This window comes from Engraulis encrasicolus, chromosome 11 (genome assembly GCF_034702125.1).
Source record: "Engraulis encrasicolus isolate BLACKSEA-1 chromosome 11, IST_EnEncr_1.0, whole genome shotgun sequence".
NCBI classification, from domain to species: domain Eukaryota; kingdom Metazoa; phylum Chordata; class Actinopteri; order Clupeiformes; family Engraulidae; genus Engraulis; species Engraulis encrasicolus.
Genome location: NC_085867.1, coordinates 1059032 through 1080331, shown reverse-complemented (window position 1 = coordinate 1080331; position 21300 = coordinate 1059032). Strand labels below are relative to the sequence as shown.

At 44.0% G+C, this 21300-nt stretch overlaps 1 protein-coding gene across 1 annotated transcript in view; it reads right to left on the bottom strand.

The window, feature by feature from the left end:
- Positions 1-9371: 9371 nt before the first annotated feature.
- The window catches only part of musk (muscle, skeletal, receptor tyrosine kinase), a 105865-nt gene continuing 93936 nt past the window's right edge, over positions 9372-21300 (bottom strand). Inside the window, exons 18-20 of the mRNA XM_063209787.1 lie at positions 20264-20496; positions 17577-17723; positions 9372-13241 (exon numbers count right to left, since the gene is read on the bottom strand). Coding sequence (XP_063065857.1) covers positions 12822-13241; positions 17577-17723; positions 20264-20496 — 800 coding nt within the window. The 3' untranslated portion in view covers positions 9372-12821. The remainder of the gene's footprint in view (positions 13242-17576; positions 17724-20263; positions 20497-21300) is intronic.

Genomic DNA, 21300 nt, shown 5'->3' with positions numbered 1-21300 from the left:
TGCAAATTTGACATAGCAATATCTCTACAACGGGACACATTTGGACCATAAGGCCTTGATGAAGACCATTTTCACTCTAAACTTAGTTCTGACAAAATATATACACATAGTTACTGCACTTTGCCTTCGTGAAGGTGGCAGTACTGATGTAATGATTATGATGATATACTTCACCATAGTGGATATTAATATTAAAATACAGACATTATGTGCCCATGGGAGTGTGTGAACATTCAATACAATCATAGTAGACCAACTGATGTATTAAGTATATGGTACAATTTAGCATAGTGGAAACGTGACGTGATTTCCTCTTACGGTTAGACTGGCTGAGTCCGTTACATGTGTTATTGTCATTATGTCTTCCTCTTGCCAAACTAAACGGACACTGGAAAAATAACAAAGATCTCTTAATGAATGGTTTAATTTACTCTGTCTCCAATAGTAAATCACACAGTGGTCCACAGACACTGAAACTTGTACTTTTAACTATTATACCAATTATTTTGTGTAGCTCGGACCTCGTACCCACTAAATATTTTGGATATTTAAGACCGAAGAGAAACACAGGATTACCTTTTATTTTCAATACACTTTCAAGTTGCACGTCTTTTAACCCATTGGCGTACTTGCCAGGCCGTGCCCTCCTAATGACGCTACACCTTCAGTGTTGCTACCAGTCAGGTCAAGAGCAATGCAAGTACTTTCTGAGTTCAACTCCTCCCATTTTTGTTGGGAAGCAAACAACTATTACCACACTAAGGGAGGTCATTTGAAAATGCTGTTTGGGAAATGTTAACTGTTACACTCTTTGTCAGTTAAACTAAGGGGTGTAACGCGCTCAACTCAAACAAAGTGAACAACTGGGTGCTCATTCCCCGATAGTATATGAATTAAATAAAGAGCAGGACAGCACTGCCCCAGGGGCAATAAACCACAAAACTTGGAGTGCTGTCCTGCTCTTTATTTAACACTCATGGTCAAACCAAGTCTCAAAGAGATTTGAAACTCAATGATAATCAGGCTATTGGCGTACTGCCTCCTGTATGCTGATCATCAGTGACGTCACTGCTTCAAATAAGATGATTAATCTCTGAGTGCTTAACCAGATGGCGATCTGTTTAGCAAGCATCTCCCCAGAGTCACAGCGGCTCCACCAAACCCCAGGCAGGAAACACATCTCATCCATCTGACCTGCTTAGTAAAAGAAATGTATCCTTTTATTTTAATGGACTCCAAAGTCAAACGGGAGCTGCAAATGTGTGAAAGAGCAAAGTGCCGACTCCTCTCTAGTTGTACGGTACAGTATAGGCCAGGGTTTCCCAAACTGGGGTGCGTGCACCCCTGGGGGTGCGCGGCCTGCCACAAGGGGGTGCGCAAGCTGAATAGAGTACTGGCTGAGATATGTGTTTTTACAGAATTACAGTTTTTGCCGACTGCTTGCACACAATTTGCAAAATTTGGCTCATAGAGTCAAAACTCTACACACAAGCCAATTACTCTCAACACTTGGAGATAAACCCATCACATATATGGCAACATGAAGCTCTGCTATAAAAGCATAAACATTGCCATAAAAACCTTACAATCTTTTGTCAAAACCTCACTTTCATTTCAAAAGACACACAAAAGCACCAAATGAGAAAACAAATTAGATCAACTTTAAAACAGTTGTCTGCTTTATACAAAACACAGCAGTCTTTCTTTTTGGAGCAGTCTATTCAGTCTCACAGAATGTGCATTTTCACAAGACTCCAAAATTCAATACTGTACATTACAAAACTGCACCTTACAGTACAGGACATTAAACCGAAGCAAAATATATCTCAAACAGTACATCACTCTAAATACAACAGTGTGTATTGGTTATATTCACAACTTTTCAAACATCTAAATATGATATAAATGGGGTTACGTCAACATGCTGTAATGACAATCATCAATGACAATCAAGTCAATATAGGCTACTTTGTTTGGTTATGAGGTATGAGGTATTCACGTAATACAATACATTTTCACAGACACACTATGCAGCTGACATCTACATGACATCATCAAAATTATATCATGTTCAGTCAGTTTGCTCAAGTGGTCTTGCTTGGTTGTGTTCTGAAAATGACACTATTTCTACAAACTATCATGTTCACATTACCTAACATGTGATGATGAAGACAAAAGGCTACTCTTGGCGGCATGTATCAGGCTAGGTTTTACAGTACGTGAGTCAGTCAATGCCATACTCCATATTCTACACTTTAGTACCATTGTGCTATTCGCCTTGTTTAGCATACAAGCAATCAAAGTAAAACAAATAAATGCTAAATAAAACAAATGCAATGTAATATAAAGCATGCAACTTTGTAACATGGCAGAATAGTGTTCAATTTTGAAAGCATGTGTTTTATTGTCTGTGTCTAAATCTTGTCATACATCAGTGTGTTTTGTTTTTTTAACAGATGTGTTTCCACAATGACACTCTGAGATTTTACTTTTGAACAAAGTGTCTTGTGTATGAAATTGTGTGTAGACAGCTGGAGTCTGTGTGTTGCGTAAAGGAGCAAGTGCCTTGCTAAACTGGTATGAAAGTGTAATGCTTACTTTTGTTTAAAGTCAAGCAATAAGTGTTTAAGTTATGCACCAACAACTTAACGATATGCTACTTTGGTTTAAGCATCTGCCTATAGTGTTTAAGCAGTAGGCAAAAACTGTAATGAACATTACATGTTGTTTGGTGAATTGAATGCTGGAAGGATCCATCTTTAAGTGTAATTTATAACTCCTAGACTTGTCATGCAACAAGTCCCATTGTAATGATGGCAGAAAAGAAAGTCAGTTCTATTGCAAATGAGTTTTGCTCAAAATGTGCGGTTGTGCAACATTCGCTTAGGGGGTGCGCGAACCACACTGAAATGTAAAAGGGGGTGCGCAGGGGGAAAAGTTTGGGAGCCACTAGGCCAAAGCCACTCCTGTGGCCAGGCTAGCTAGACCCTTGATTACGCTGCATGTCGGAACCACATTGGAATGCAGGTAGTGCAGACAGTCATAGAAGTCTGTCTGGGGCGCCCTGGTGTGTCTGCTGGGAGTGGGGCAGGGAGGAGAGGAGGAGCTACAGCATGAAATCAAGTGACCACACCTGAGTCTATAAAAACACACCTCAGGGTGCAGCCTCGTTTTATATTTTTATGCACACTGCATCAAAGAGCATGGCTCTCCCAGATATAGTTTTCAGATTTCTTTTTATAGAGTTCATCTTTTCCGTTTCGACTTTGAAGTTAAATTCAAACTGTTCTGTTTTCATGGATCCTACGCAGACACCAATGTAAAGTGAGGCGGCTCAGTTCTCAAGCAGTGGCTTTCCAAGTAACTGTGCAGTGTTGTGGTGTGTGTGTGTGTGTGTGTGTGTGTGTGTGTGTGTGTGTGTGTGTGTGTGTGTGTGTGTGTGTGTGTGTGTGTGTGTGTGTGTGTGTGTGTGTGTGTGTGTGTGTGCGTGCGTGCGTGCGTGCGTGCGTGCGTGCGTGCGTGCGTGTGTGTGTGTGTGTGCGTGTGTGCGTGCGCATGCAAGTGTGTGTGAGTGTGTGTGTGTGTGTGTGTGTGTGTGTGTGAGTGTGTGTGTGTGTGTCTGCTGTTAAGAGAGTCCTCCCTTTGTTCAGGGAGTGCTGCTCTACTGGGAAGTGAAGTGGTGCTGATTGCCAGATAGGCTCCTGGCATTCGGGATGTGGAGCCTGTGTAGGGAGAGTGGAGATTTTGGGAGAGGGATGGGAGAGGAATAAGGCGTGTGTCTGAAAAAAAAACCTAAAAAGAAAATCAAGAAATCTGATCCCTCCATCACAGAATAAGGTACATCACTGTAACTGTAGACCAGTTATTCTGTGAAGCTGCTTGAACTGAAAGGAAAATGTGGCAGGTTTTGTTTTTTACTTCTACTTTTACTTTGGCCACATCTGTAAGGGAGTGGGGAGAGGGTGGAGTAGAGTATTTGCCTGGCTGGAGCCGGCTATCAAAGCTCTTGCAAGAAGTCCAGGCTGGCCAACTGTTTCTCTAAGCAGGGGTCCCCAAACTTTTTTCTCTGGGGGCCACATTATCGTTCCGGACTGTGATAAGGGGCCGAAATCAATCATGTGGGCTTTATACTAGGCCACTGCCTGTTATAGGAATACCCATTTGAAATACCACAGGTATTCCTTTTAATTTTTAATAACCATATAAAAATAGCAAGGAAAGGTTAGAAAAATATGGTGACTGACAGTTTATGAGTGATACAATAGAAACGGTAGGCCTATTTATATTAGAGTGAGATGAGAAACTATTAAGACAAGAAACTTCTGGTGATTCACACTAGGTTAGTGAAAATTAAACTGTAGGAAGGCCTGTAGATAAAAAGAAAATGTAATATTTAATCTTTTTTTTTTTTGCTGTGAGGATTGCTTCTTTGGGCCAGTTGAAATGGTGAGGTGCAGAGAGGTGGAGGGTCAAAAGGGCACGGGCCTTAGTTTGGGGACCCTTGCTCTAAGGCAGTGATTCTCAAAGTGTGGTCCGGGGACCACTGGTGGTCCGTGACGGAGCTCAGGTGGTCCGCAAAGGGATTTCTACTATTCGAAGACTAACTACCAGTAGGCTATATTTGTAACCTTATTACAAAGCTAAACATGGCAGAAGTCAAATTAGCACCCGTCAACTGTCAATTCAGTTGACAGGTGGTCCCTGAACATTTTTGGGGGGCACAAAGTGGTCCTCGGTCTGAAAAAGTTTGAGAAACACTGCTCTAAGAGAATGGGGACCTGCCTCTGTATACACGTAGTACTGGTCGAAGCCGGTCAGGAGGAGGGCAAAAACGTCTTTCATTTCCATACACGCCTCAAGTGCTGCTCTTTGCTCCATTTTTTAACGAGAACTTCCTGTTGGATACTGTCAGCACAGCATCTACTGTGGCGTCAAAAGATTGCCACCGCTCCATGTTGATAATGAGTGAGGCGCATCCGGTCAGAGGCGGACTTTCCATCAGGCAAACCTGGGCAATTGCCTAGGGCCCCAACCAAATTTGTCCTCCATAGGGGCCCCAACTGTCACACCAGTCGTGGTAAACAAGCAAAAAAAGTAGACTTTTGTAACTTATGTAAAGTAGTCAAAGATATATATGAGAAAGAACACAAAAAAAGCACCAAAACACAGCATTTTATGTCAATATAATGAATTTTAATATATGTTTATATTTCGCCTGTGGCCCCAAAATGCTTATCCGGTCATAGTACTGCTACAACATCACTGCGCTGAACGCACATCTACCTACCGAGATGCTCAAGAGTCAATCTTGGTAGAATTTGAAATGCTGTAGATAGGCTTCTATACAGATAGAATGCTAGAGTAGGTAGACTTGCCGTAGTGCAGCGTCACAGTTAGGATGGGTGGAATATGTTTTCGCGTCCATGGGACCTAAGAAGTTGATTTTTGGCATGTAATTCAATCTCTAGGACGTCTTCAGACAAGCCTTACATCGTTGCTTCCCGATTCTCCATACATCTTTTCAGTTCACTGGTACTCAGGACTCCGGGGTCCTTCCTGAGTATGTCCACAAATGTTAGTGTGGGACGTCCTCTTAACCGGCACCCATGTGATGGTTCCCATAGCACCAGACTGCGGAGAGGTGAGTGGGAATGAGTGGGAAGAAGAAGCTCTCCCTCCCTCCTCTCCTCCCTCCTCTCCTCCCTCCCTCCTCTCCCTCCCTCCCTCCCTCCTCTCCTCCGTCGTCTCTTCCTCCCTTGTGGAGGAGGACGAGATGGATAAGGGACGAGATGGATAAGGCTGACCTCCTCAGCGCTCTGTAAACACGTTTGGAGAGGAGCGCAGCCCTTTAGTGGCGCAGGCAGAATTGTTTTCAACTCATGACTCTTCACCAGCTGTGGACAGGATGAGGCATAGGCCCACGCATAAACATGCACGGTACACACTCTTGCACATAGAGTACACATAAGAACAGTGGTGTAGTCTACTTTTATATGTTGGGTATACTGTATATTTCAGCATTTTTTGAAGTGGGTATACTGTATATATTTGTGCTATTCAAAACAATGGAGCAATCAATTTGAAGTGGGTATACTGAAATCCCTGAAATTTAGAATTGGGTATACTCCGTATACCCGCGTTCTACGTAGACTACACCACTGCATAAGAAATACACGTGTACGCGCACAGATGGACGCACTCACACATGCACGCACACAGGTACACACACACGCTTGTAAACACGCTTGTACACGCACACACACACAGAAATAGGGAAGCACTTCTCTTTCACACTTACCAGACGCAAGTAGTCTGTATTATGACAAGATAATTTACAATAGTAGCACGCACAGCACCGTCTGGCACTCCCCAACGTCTGCCTAAAGGAGTGTAGGGGCGATGATTCGCTTTTCCCCTTCCCAGGTCTTTTTTTCTTCCTCAAGAACACACACCGCAGATACAGCTTGGCCCTCTCTAATGTCCAAGTCATTGTGCGTTACGTCAGTGGGGTGGTGGAGAGTTGAGTGCCGCGTGGATTGAGATCACTGAGTCCCCATTTCACCTCAAGGTGGGTCTTCTCTTCTCTTCTCTTCTCTTCTCTTCTCTTCTTTTCTCTGTTCTTCTTTTCTCTTCTCTTCTCTTCTCTTCTCTTCTCTCCCTCTACCTCTCTCTTCTCTTCTCTTCTCTTCTCTCCTCTTCTCTTCTTTTCTCCTCTCCTCTCCTCTCCTCTCCTCTCCTCTCCTCTCCTCTCCTCTTCTCTCCCTCTCCCCTCCCCTCTCCTCTCCTCTCCTCTCCTCTCCTCTCTTCTCCTCTTCTCTTCTCTTCTCTTACTACCTCAACTTGTTGCTAGACCAAAAACATAGATGGATAACTGAACCCAAAAATAAATTACTTGCTGAATGAATACATAAACTAACTGAGCAAGCATGGATGGATGGATGGATGGATGGGTGGATGGATGGATGGATGGATGGATGGATGGATGGATGGATGGATGGATGGATGGATGGATGGATGGATAGATGGATGGAAAGTAAACATCTAACTGACTGACCGGCTACCAAATTAGGAGAAACCCTGATTTAATAATATTTAGCAACTGATTTATGGCAATATATAACTAAATTGATAACCATATAACACACTAACTGATTAAGGATTGATTGGATTACTAAATTAATGATTCAATGAAATAACCAGAGTTGAATGGATGAATGGCCATGAATGAGCTATTGACAGAATGGACTGACCCACTGAAAAGACTTGTGTGACAGGCAGGCATATTGCCCTGGCTGGTTGACAGCCTCTGGCTCCCTGTCTGGAAGGAGAGCAGGAGAAGGAGGAAGAGGAGGAGGAGGAAGAGGGGAGGAGGAGGAGGGGTGATAGAGGAGGAGGGAGAGGTGGAGGAAGAGGAGGAGTGAGGAAGAGGAGGAGGAGGAAAAGGAGAAGGAGGAGGAGGAGGAAGAGGAGGAGTGAGGAAGAGGAGGAGGAGGAAAAGGAGAAAGAGGAGGAGGAGGAAGAGGAGGAGGAGGAGGAGGAGGAGGAATGTGTGTTTATTTTTCCTGGCTGTGCAGCACCTCTGCATGCAGCAGCCTCCACCTCTCAGCCAGGACTGGACTGGCCATCTGGCATAGCGGGCATTTCCCGGTGGGCCCTGCACCCTCGTGGGCCCCTCGCCATCTGGCATAGCGGGCATTTCCCGGTGGGCCCCGCACCCTCGTGGGCCCCAGGCCATCTGGCATAGCGGGCATTTAAAAAAAAGTATATATATTTTAAACATTTCTGAAAATAGGGGTCCATGAGGGTGCGGGGCCCACCGGTGAGTCCGCTTTGCGCCACTAATAATATTATGAGAGGGCCCCTTTAATTCAAAAGTACCCGGGCCCTATTTCTCCCCTACTCAGCTCAGCCCAGCCCAGCCCAGCCCAGCACTGCTGGCAACTCTGCCCTCAGATCTCCCCCAGACAGAGAGGCATCGCCTGGGGCTGAAGTCTGACGCTCCACTCCACTCCGCGCCGCTCGCCGCTGCCATATAATATGAAACAAAGTGGGTAGCATGGAAATATCCCTTGCTGAATAAAATATGTATTTGGAGAGGAGGAGAGATGAGGGGAAGGGAGGGGTATGTGTGTGTCTGTGAGAAAGAGACATTGCAACACACCATTCTTTGTTGCAGAATGTGCTCTTTTTTTTACTTGTCTGTTTTTTTGGCAGTTGTTTCAGTGAACTTATGTGTTGCACTTGGTGCAGCATTCAGAAAGATGAGGACAGAAGTTCAGAGAGAGAGGGGGAGAGAGAGAGAGAGAGAGAGAGAGAGAGAGAGAGAGAGAGAGAGAGAGAGAGAGAGAGAGAGAGAGAGAGAGAGATCCAATGAAGACAGAAGGAAGGTACCTTGAGCTGGTCAAACAGCGCCATCTAGCCACCACTTCCATACAGCAGTTTGTCACATGTACAATCAACACAATTGTCTAGGAAAACATAATCTTACTAAGGCACACACTTAGGTAATATTTGACTCTTTAATTTGATCATGAAAATCGAATTGAAAAAGATGATGGTGATGGTGCTGTGTTTATATAGTTACAAAAAAAACAAACAAACAAACACTAATTCATGATGACCACAGACCACAGACGCCCCACATAGAAAATACTAATTTAACCTCTGACCTCTGACCTCTGCTTATTACAAACAAGTTTACTGACTACTTGAGGTGCACCGAAATGAACATTTGCGGCCGAAACCGAAACCGAAACCGAAAAATAATTAATCACTTGTCCGAATACCGAAACCGAATATTACAATTCAGTTAAAAGTCATCAAAAGTTAGGTCTTTCACTATTTTTAAATATTGCTTAAATCTTCAGCTTACAATAAATGTTTAGACATGTTTTGGAAAGAAAATAAATGTGTATTTGAAGTCTTCAAATGTTAGAGTAGAACTGAAATTAGTTAAATTAATGCCCATTTTCAATTCATTTTCCATTCGGCCTCCGATTCGACCACTCAATTGGCTTTCGGCCGAAAACTGAAAGTCAATTTTTTTGCGTTTTCGGCCGAATATTTTCTGCGGCCAAATTTTCGGTGCACCTCTACTGACTACTATAGACGTACTGTACAGCAGAAGAGGTCATGGGGACGTACTGTACAGCAGAAGAGGTCATGGGACAGATTTACAGTGATTTCAAAATACAAGTATTTTGAACGCAGATGCAAAAAAGGAACAAGAATGAAACTGACCAACGTATCCAATACAAAGAAAATACAATTTACCTAACATGTTGTCAATTAATTCTATGCTAGAGAAAAAAAATATTTCTTGACTACAGAGAACAACAGAATCGCTGTATTCATTGACCTTTGAAAAAAACTTAGCAAAACTTTGATATTTGATATGAAATTATGCTATTGCATGCTAGAATGGACCAGTGGCAACTTAAAATATTTCCGAATAAAAACTGGCAAAGAAATAGCAGAGAGACATGTGACAAGACAAAACGGTAATCATAAAGTGATCACGTGCCACTCTGGAATACATACTTTTCAAAAAAGTAAAAGCTAAACCAACTCTAATGCTCGACATATTGTTCAACAATCTGATACGATTCACATAAGTCTTGCGGAGAACCAAACGAAGAAAGGTATGAGTGAACACAAATTCTTTACAATGTTTGTTTACTGTTTACAATTTGGATGCTAGATAACCATTGTTATCATTAAATATAAAATGACATTATAAATGACAAATAATTTTGCCATCTGACACACTAAAGGAAAATTGTGATTTAAAAAATGCTATCTAGAGTATCAAAACCTTTTTGTGCCAGTGTAACTGTAGCTTATTTTTCTCGAGTAAATTCCATATCTATTGACGATTGGCAACACTTTGTTCACATGAATAATAAAACAAAACAATTCAAAGAATAAAAAATATTGGAAGAAACACATATGCATGATGATGATCATAATGTAAAAAAGCTTAAGCTTAAAATCATATCCAAGCACAGTATGGTAAATACTAGAGATGTACAGGATCCAAGATCCGGTTCCAGATCCGGCAGGAAAATAGGGTTTTTCAGACTATTTCGATCCGGCAGGATCTTAAACAGTGGATCTGGTATCCGGCAGTTACCTAAAAATCAGGATCTGGGGCATCTTTACTTTTAACGTCGCCTAGGCTTTTCAGTCAGTCTTTCACAACCCCTATCGCTGCATGGAGTGAAAGCCCTTTGGACGCGGCCGTTGTAGGCAGTGTGGCAGTAAGCCAATGAGTCTTAAAAATAGTTTGCGCCAACGTAATAAAAAGGGCCCACAATTGTGAGTTGGCTATGTGTTTCAACCCTTTCGTAGGATCCGGTATCCGGTTCCGGATCCGACAGGATCTTAAGCAGTGGATCCGGTATCTGGCAGGATCCTAAAAATCAGGATCCGGTGCATCTCTAGTAAATACAGTATGATAACTCAAATATGGTGGCTCCAGCTATGGCAGGACACTGATGTTGAATCTGAAATGGAGCACGTCAGGTTTCATTGTGTATAGCAGGGGTTCCCAACCTTTTTCAACTTGGGGCCCACTCGAAATTGTCAAAAATGTTCGGGGCCCACTTCCCTCTGACCCAATTAAGAATAAAACTCAAATAAATCAACAGTAGCACACACCAAAATATGATTATTATTTTTAGAAAATGATTTCAAGGCCCACTTGGAATACCTTCAGGGCCCACCAGTGGGCCCCGGCCCTTAGGTTGGGAACCACTGGCGTATGGCGTATTAATTACGTGCAGAAACATAGTGCCCGAAGTGCACACGTGCAGCATCTGAGACACAGCATGGGTCTGGGCCTCTGATGTGGTGGCCATGGCCTTCTCTGCTCTCCAGTAAGACGCGCTGGTCTGGATTAAAGATCAGTGGTCTTCACAGGCGTCTTGTCTTACCTCATACCAATGGCAGGGAGTCACCGGGACGGTTATTTCCCACACACTGAAGAGGCATGGCTCAAAGGCTGCCATATACTCTAGTAGGAGCCACGTACTACTACAGTCGCAACATACTCAGACTAGATCAATGTTTCCCAAACTCCATAAATTAGTTAGTAACAGTAGTAACTCACGTATACCATACGGTTAATACATCTTTTTACTTTTCCTGAATCAAATTTCAATTTATCAATGTTAACGGGGGGGAAAAAATCATGTTTGGCGATTGGAATATGGGGTTGGGGGTCGCAGAAATATTCTCAGGTGCAAAAGGGGATCCCTGTGGAAACATCTTGGGAGCCACAGCACTGCAGTAAGAGTAAAAAAGCCCAAACGATGAAAAAAGCCCAAGTCCTGAATCTGAGTGAGCTATACAGTCTGTGCGTCCACCACCCATCAGTTCCTGGGTCGCCTTCTCTCTGCTCAGATCAGGTTTGCTTTTCACGACAGTGGCATTGGTAAGTTAGCAACTTACTTGCTTGTAATGAAATTTCCCATTGACAAAACTACTAACTGGTAAGCAACAATGTTTTTGAGAAATGGGGTCCAGCTCAGCTGATCAAGGCTGTGCCTGGTCCTGCAGTGGATAAGCCTGGTCCTGATCATCCCATAATACTACCATTTCCATTTCATATTCATGGTCTGGACTTTGTTTGATCTGACGCGATTGCAGGAAGCAGGAAGGACATTTTTGTAAAAATCAGGATTACTTATAAGTTGTTGAACAAACATGTCTGACGTCTATCTATGGCGATGTAGGACCGTTTAACAGACATGTCTGACAGTACATCCTACCGTAGGATAAAATTACAATGTAGGACCGTTTGTCAGAACACCGGCGAAAATCCTACCGGTCAACATCGCTTCACAGAGGACAGGTACCAGTCGTCGTAGTGCGGAGCCAAGTGTCTTGGCGGAAGTACGTAGGATGGCACGCAAGGCTAGCAGTGGATGCCCCAGAATTCGGTTCTCATTATATTGGGTTGCGGGGCCTTTTCAGATGACATTGTCTGGGGCCTGTCAAAGCTGCCGGCGGCCCTGGCCTGAGCTGTCAAGTCTGTGCGTCCATCAGTTTCCAGGTTCCCCTTCCCACAGCTCAGATCAGCTTAGCTCAGGTCTGTGCGTCCATCAGTTTCCCGGTTCCCCTTCCCACAGCTCAGCTCAGCTTAGCTCAGGTCTGTGCGTCCATCAGTTTCCAGGTTCCCCTTCCCACAGCTCAGCTCAGCTTAGCTCAGGTTAGAACATCGCTGGACTGGCCATAAGGCATACAGGGCATTTGCCCGGTGAACCGTTGATGATTTTGGCCTTGTCCTCTCCTCAATGTAGTGGCATCAGTGGACAGCTGATCTGTCTGAGACAGATTTAAATATTCATTTTGCCAGTTGTGGTCAAATAGCTCCAAATAGATGAGGGTGTAATATTGATGTCAGATTCACACAAATGCAGTTCTGGGGTGCTACCTTGCTACTAAACAGGCACAGCAAGTATGATTGAAATCTGTGACGGCCGGGTCCCAAAGTGTCTGATTTCAAATGACCCATGACTAAAAAATATTGTCACTGACTTCATTGTCTCTCTCAATGCCTGCTTGCCGGACCGGTCTTAGCAACAAAAGCCTGGTCTGATTTTTTTGCCCCAGTCCAGCCCTGGGTCAGATCAGCTGATCAGGGCTGCCCCTGGTCCTATTACAGTGGATGTTGCTGGGGCGAGGTCATTAGTCCCAGGCCCAGGGAAAGAGGGGGCTCAGAGTCGGGTTATCATTAATATATTGCATGTAATCTGTCAAGTCTGTGCGTCCATCAGTTTCCACGTTCGCCTTCCCACAGCTCAGCTCAGACCATCTGCTCAGACCATCCCCAGCTGCGGAGGATGCTGCGGGGGCGGTGCTGGTGGATGCTGGTGGTCCTGATGCTGCGGCGGGGGCGGCTGCTGTGGCTGCGGCTGCATCACGTTGTCGTGCATGCGTCCCAGGATGCGGTGGATGCTGGGGAAGCTGGGCCGGTCGCTGGGGTGCGTGCTCCAGCACAGCCTCATCAGGTTGTACAGCTCCGCCGGGCAGTCGCCGGGCCGCGCCAGGATGTTGCCGTCCCGCACGTAGTAGATGACCTCCTCGTGCGCCATCCCGTAGTAGGGCTGCATGCCGTGCGAAAAGATCTCCCACAGCACCACGCCGTACGCCCACACGTCCGACTCGCTGGTGTAGCGGTTGTAGAAGATGGACTCGGGCGGCATCCAGCGGATGGGGATGGCGTCGTTCTCGTTGGCCTTTGGAATGAGAGAGGGGGGGGGGGGTAGAGAGAGAGAGAGAGAGAGAGAAAGAGAGAGAGAGAGAGAGAGAGAGAGAGAGAGATATCATATTTCAATGTTTTGTTTTGGACATACATGTAGCCTACCTATACTTTGTTTTGGACACACTTGCTACTTACGTTCCCGAAGTGACAGAGACAGAGAGAGAGAGAGAGAGAGAGAGAGAGAGAGAGAGAGAGAGAGAGAGAGAGAGAGAAAGAGAGAGAGAGACAGTCAGACAGAGAGAGAGAGAGAGAGAGATCATATTGCAATGTTTTGTTTTGCACACACAAGTTTGCCACTTACATTCTCTATGTGACAAACAGAGAGATCATATTGCAGGATTTTGCTTTGGACACACTTGAGCTACTAATAGCAGCAAGGTCACTGACCGGTTAGATCAGATGTGCATCAAGATGAAGAGATACATAGAGGCCTAGTTTAACAATGACTTCACAGCACATTTTACACAAGTCATAGAGGCCCAACATTTCCACAAGCAATGTACGTGTACATCTTTCCACAAGTTATGCACATCACAAGCAGGGCTCCGAATTAACATCTGCCAACCACGTAATGATGGTGAAATTTCATTTTGGCTGGTAGAAAAGACCAACTTACTAGCCACTTTGACCCATTAGTGAGTGTGTGTTTGGCTAGTAAGATTAACATCTACTAGCCACTTTGACCCATTAGTGAGTGTGTGTTTGGCTAGTAAGGTTAACATCTAGCCATTTTGGCTGGTGGTGAAAAAAATTAATTTAAGGTGCAGTAGCAGTGTAGTAATGTACTGTAGGCTACATTCAACACATAGCAGTGTAGTAATGTACTGTAGGCTACATTCAACACATAGCAGTGTAGTAATGTACTGTAGGCTACATTCAACACGTACAGTAAGTCGAGTTCCCAACATTCTGCTCCCCAAACTAAGGCCCGGGGGCCGGATGCGGCCCGCCATGCCCCTTTGACCGGCCCTCCACCTCTATACATCTCACCATTTGAACTGCCCCAAAGAAGCAATCCTCACAGAAAAAAAGATATAATACATTTTATAAATATTTTATTTTATTTTGTTTATCAACAGCCCTTCCTACAGTTTAATTTTCACTAACTTATTGTGAATCACCAGAAGTTTCTTGTCTTGATAGTTTCTCATCTCACTGTAATATAAACAGGCCTGACATTTCTATTGTATCACTCCTAAATGGTCAATCACCATATTTTTCTAACCTTTCCTTGCTATTTTTATATGTTTATTGGAAATTAAAAGCAATACCTGTTACAGTGATGCTCATATGTTTACATACCCCAGCAGAATATACGCGTTTTCTGCGATTTCTCAAAAAATATGAAGGATTACACAAAACCTGTTTTTTCACTCATTGCTAGTGACTGGCTTATGACATTTATTAGCTATCTTCTGTGTTTACTCTTTCAAAAGCATGATCACAACCCAAACTACCCAAATGACCCTGTTCAAAAGTTTACATACCCTAGTTTCTGATGCTGAATATGGCCCTATTTAACATCAGGGACCACTCTAAATTGTTTGTGGTAGTTGTGGATAAGGCTCTTAATGTTCTCAGGTGACAAAACAGCACATTCTTCCTGGCAGAATGGTTGTTTTCTATAATATTTTTGGGTGTCTTGCTGGAACCTCACATTTGAGGTTTCCCCTGAGTGGATCAATGATGTTGAGATCAGGAGAGTGAGATGGTCACTCAAAAACCTTCATTTTATTCTTTCTGAAGCTAATGACGGGTTGATTTGGCTTTCTGTGTCGAAATATTGTCATGTTGGCACTGTTGGAATTTCAATTCAGAAATGCAATATGAGGGGGTTTGGTTGGAATCAAGCCATTGGGCATCATTGCATTGCAATGATCATTGCAAGGGAAATTGTTCAAGAGACATAGAACAACCAAAAAATAACTTCAGGTGAAATATAGGACAACAAGAAAAAATGTTTTAAACTGTACAGCAAAGAGGCACTTGAGGAAAGATGGGCTGGTGGGGGTTGCCAGGAGAAAGCCATTACTACAAAAAAGCATATATGATACACCAAATAGCATAGTGAGACACATCAGAATGCCTGTGACAAAGTCATTTGGAAAAATGAGATTAATATGGACCTTTTTTCAGCCACTGTTAACAGCACCATTTGAAGAACAGTCAACGGAGCCTATGATGAAAGTTACACCATCCCTTCTGTGAAACACGGTAATGGACCACTGATGTCATGGGGACATTCGAGTTACAAATGCACTATACTTGTGGTCCAAACTCGCAGAATGATGAATACATTGCCCTGTGAAAAATACTGGAGGAAACTTGATCAGGCTTGAAACTGCACATGGTCCATTGTTTGGACATGCCAATATGACAATATTTCAACACAGAAAGCCAAATCAACCTGTCATGAGCTTCAGAAAGAATAAAATGAAGTTTTTGAGTGACCGTCTCACTCTCCTGATCTCAACATCATTGAGCCATTCAGGGAAAAACTCAAATGTGAGGTTCCAGCAAGACACCCAAAAATATTATAGAAAACAACCATTCCGCCAGGAAGAATGTGTTGTTTTGTCATCTGAGAACATTAAGAGCCTTATCCACAACTACCACAAACAATTTAGAGTGGTCCCTGATGTTAAATAGGGCCATATTCAGCATCAGAAACTAGGGTATGTAAACTTTTGAACAGGGTCATTTTGGTAGTTTGGGTTGCGATCATGCTTTTGAAAGAGTAAACACAGAAGATTGCTAATAAATATCTTAAACCAGTCACTAGCAATGAGTGAAAAAAAAGGTTTTGTGTAATCCTTTATATTTTGTGAGAAATTGCCATGAAAGCGTATATTCTGCTGGGGTATGTAAACATATGAGCACCACTGTATATTTCAAATTGAAAAACATGTGAAATACTCACTCACTTCTTTTGCAAATCACTTGTAATGATGAACTATTTTATGCTAGAAATTATGAATGAAGGAAGCGAAGCACTCTTCAGATTTTTCTCTGTCTATTCGTCTACGAACGTTTCGGGCAGAGCCCTTCTTCAGTGTGTGATGGTGATTGCCGTGCTAGAAATTATGGCTGTAACAAGCAGTGGCCTAGTATACAGCCCACATGATTGATCCCGGCCCCTGACCCCTGATCACAGTCAGGAACGATAATGTGGCTCCCAGAGAAAAAAGTTTGGGGACCCCTGTACTAGTTCAAGTCAAGTCAAGTCAAGTAGGTTTTATTGTCAATTTCTTTACATGCACTGGTCATACAAAGAATTTGAAATTACATTTCTTGCTTTCCCATACAGACATAGACTAATCTAGGTAAGGACATAGACAGTATAGACATAGACAGTACTTATACATGGACTTAAGACAGTATGGACATAGACAGTGCTCATACAGACATTTAAAGTTGATCCATCCCTCCAATATGTTTAATGTTTTCAGGCCGACCAGAACAGTGCCAGTGCCCATGCCACCACGAGTTGCGTTCGGCACTGTAGTACTACAGGGCGGTGGTAGCTCAGTTGGTAGAGGAGCAGTTCGCTAACCCAAAGGTTGTAGGTTCGAGCCCCGCTCGGCCTGACTCCATTGTTGTGTCCTTGAGCATGTGATTGTGTGTTACCCGGATGAACCTGCTGACGTCCGCTTTGTCATCATGGTTAGTTGAGAAAAAACAAGCATTTTTTCGGTTCGAATTGCGAACCAACTTTCCCGGTTCGTGAACGCTAAGATCTGTGGCGTGAACACGCTGGTCGGTTCACCATTATGTGCGGGAACTGTTACCGGCACGGCTCTCAGTACTATGAGATTACTGTGTTCTCCCTCCGTTCACCCTGCTCTTCTGCTTGCTTTCCAAACGCCAATGGGTAGCCTACGTTTAAAACGCTTCAAACTTTCCAGTCGAAGTCTATTAGGCCTACATCATTAGATCATCATAGTGGCTGGTGGCAGAGCTCAAGATCGATTGATAACGCTTGATTTTCGGAAGACAGCCTATTGTGCGGGCTCTACTGCTGCAATTGCTTTCCGAAGAAGTAGCCTAGTCCTAGTCTAACATGCTTCAGAGTCGTTAGTCAAATGCTTATGTTGTCATTAAATCACCGCGTTGTGGAGGAATTCTCGGAAAATAGGCTATGTTTGATGTGAACAATTGCGATGTGGGATATCCATGATTAACGTATAGGCTACAGCATCAGTAGCTGACTTGCCGATGAAAAAGACGTCTGACGTTTTAAAAAGCTTAGTCGGATGTTTCAACTCGTGATTTGAAAATTGTTGACTGGATTTGAGGCAATCCCACTCACCTTGTAGTAGTCGGCCGAGTAGATGTTGCGCGACAGGCCGAAGTCGGCGATCTTGACCACCATGTCCTCGCCCACCAGGCAGTTGCGCGTGGCCAGGTCACGGTGCACGAACTTGCGCTCCGACAGGTAGGCCATACCTGCCGCCACCTAATAGAGAAGAGAAGAGTAAAGATATTATTGTATTGTATTGGTCCCAAAGGAGAAGCAGAGACAGAGGCCCAGCAGCAGGTAAATAACACACATCCTCTCAAATCCAATATTATCTCTCATTTATCTCTCATTTTAAGTATCTGTAAACATGCATTACACACACACAGGCAGACACGCGCGCACACACACACACACACACACACACGCGCGCGCGCGCACACACACGCACGCACGCACGCACAAACACACACACACTCATGCACAAACACACACACACACAAACACACAATTTACATACTGTAGGGGTAATCCCACATTTATTGGATACGGGGACTATTCTTCCTCACACACGGGCACCAAAGTATGTAGGTAAAACTACATTTAATGGACGCGAGGAGTATTCTTCCTCACGCCGGGGCACCAAAATATGTAGGTAAAACTACAATTAATGGGTACGACGTTAAATGTAAGGGAAGTACAGTAATGTAATTATAATTACATCAATAAGTATACAATTCTTATGCAATTCCAAATATGTAATGTGTTATTACTATATGTGAGGAATAAAAGTATAAGAAATGATGCATGAAGAGTGTGTTAAACTCTTCACGTTGGGTATCAATAATGTGTAGGTGTGTACTTATGGAATCGTCAATTGTCTAATTAATGATTGCATAAAACACGGTTCATGACCGTCTCATAAAATCATGACCATTATTGACTAATAATCTGAAGGTTTTGTGTGAATTCTTTTCTGGTTGACTTCGTAGAAATTGTTCAAATAAGACAAACACAGTTCACCACAATGTACATTTATTGTAAAAGCATCATCCGGTCATAACACTGATACAGCCAATGTGACTTGCAGGGCATAAGAACTTAGGTAAAATATACAATATATACACGGGGTATGAGGGGATGCGCTATGCATGTGTGTGTGTGTGGGTGTGTGTGTGTACGCTATGCGAGAGAGAGAAAGAGAGAGAGGGAAGGAGGAGGCGCGTGGCGAGCGCTTTCTGTGAGCGCCGCGCACCTCTATATACCGCGTGTGCCGAGCGGTGGGAGGAGAGAGAGAGAGTGAGAGATGTATGTTCTATGAACTATGGTTCAAATGATTCTGCGCAGCGCTTGCGCGCAGGACCGAAATATGAGATACGAGGAGGGGCGTTAAGCTTTCGGCTGATGAAGCGGGAACTTATCTTCAAGATGAGAATTCAAGCTAATCAGAGAATACTGTCCTTTGTCTAAAGGCGTTACAGTATGTGTGGGGGAAGGGAAAAGGGAGCGCTTGGCGCGCTTTTCCGACAATAGCTTACGTCCTCAACTCGATAACTCTATGGGTTAAAACACGGGTACGTGTATCTCTGTGAGTGGATAATTTACATGTGGGTGCAAGTATGGCCTATGGCAATATTGCAACTAATGTAAACTAAGAATAGCGTGTGGCTATCTGTGGTGATGAGAGGGGAGAAAGAGAGAAAGGAAAGAAAGAACAGATAGAACAAAATAACCCAAAATAAAATATATCACACTCTACAAGTGTGGATATTTAAACACAACTCCTCAAAGCTATGTAACAGTTCTAACTGCGTATCTTTGCCCAATTTCGTGCTTACTCGTTATCCTTGGTAGGGAGAGAGAGAGAGATCCTTTGATCTCTCCGGTGAGGTGGGTGTGTGCGCACGCACGAGGTCCTTTTGTTCTCCAAGCTGCTCGGGTAGACTACTGTCTGGGGTCCGAGCGATACCACGCGGTTCCGGCGCGAGGCTGCAATATGTCCAAAAAGTCTTGCTTCGTTGAACGGGGAAAAGGAAAGTGGTATTTCGTTGTGTAGTCCGATTGTCTTTGCGGTGCCGTCCTGCGAAGGTCCAGTGAGAAGGGCGGCTGCAGGCAGGTCCGTTCCACGCGTAATAACTATACCGGCTGTCCACACTCTCTTGGGGAACAGACCATCAGGCTCAGCCGAGTCTTCGTAGACTCTAGGCGAGGTCCTTGATTCGGTACTAGTAAAAAGATTAACAATTGTCCGTACAAAAGTTATCCTATAGCGCGTGAGTTCCTCGTGGGTCCTGACTCACTGCTCTCCTAGCAGTGTCCGCAAAAGTCAAATGCAATACAAACGAAAACCGGTTGAAGGGAGAAATATATCGACTGTAGTGTTAACCTGGCCAAGATAACTTACAGTTTCAATAATTTCTAAAATAGACGTCTCTCCAAGGAGACGTGTCCCGGCACTTCTCACATCTCGATGGGGGAAGTCGGGCGGGCAAGAGGGTGATAGCATACCTTGACCAGGGGTTTTATACATACGGGGCGGGGCTGAGCTGAGCCACGTATGCAATCTGATCAGGTACAGTAGGAAACAAAATGGTGTCTGTATTTTACAAAATGGCAGGCATTCGTAAAATGAGGGGAAATGAATTAAACTTTAGGGGTAATAACGCCTACACTACATACTTAATAACCTACGTGTAGTTTACATTTAGTATTTAAGAAAATGTACTGTATGAGTGACTTAATAATAATGTCTATAGTACCTGCTTGGAGATGGACAGCTGGTCTACGCAGCTCAGAGGTGTCAGGCTCGGTTCTGGACTGGGCGCACTGGGTTCACTCTCGGTGGACTTGCCCCGGGTCAAGGTGGCGCGACTGGGCTGCTGGCTGAGGCTCGGGCGCTGCTCCGGGTTCCGGCGCCGCAGGTACTCGTTCAGGTCTCCGTAGGCCATGTACTCAAACATCAGGCACATGGGCTTGCCCACCGCACACACTCCTACATGGGGACACATATTGGAAAACACATGAACAGATTTTACACACAGAGATACAGACAGACACGTAAACGTAGAGTGGCATTCCTATAATGGCTGGCTGACCCAGGCGACGCGTCTTCTGGCGCCTCGCAATAGCGTGGTAATAGCGTAAAGTTAATTTGTTAATACAGTAGATCCAGCCAGCACGTCTGGTCCAGGATTGATGCATCGATACTAGGGATGGTGAAAATGGAAAAAACTCTTAACCTGCTACTGAGACTCATTAACCGGTGGTTAACCGGTTAACCGGTAATCTTAAATTATACGACGTTCACGTGCCTAATATGCACAGCACTGATTTAAAAAAAAAAAATGTTTTTCACATAAGCCTCTTTTTTTTTTGCTGCGCAGACAGGACCTGCCATGTCCAGCCACTGTTGCCAGATGGAAAATGCTGAATTATCATACTAAAATCTCAAAATGATCGTTTTTTGGGGGATTTTTGGGAGGAAATTATAATTATTATTATTATTACAACCGGTTAACCGGTGGCAGAACATTTTAACCGGTTAACGTTGATCCGGTCGACTATCGGTTAAACGATTACCGGTTAACATCCATTATCGATTATTAATTACACGCCTACATTTTGGGTTAGCAGACCAAGCGTCCCAACTGCATGCATGCCACTAATTGCCGGGGTTTCACTATGCTGCCACCCCCCCTTGAGCAATCTCTCGGTGGGCCCGGCCCTCGGACCATTCCTGCGCATGGTAAAACGTAATCCTCCTCAGCACATTCATCATCTCAGCTGTCCATCGTGT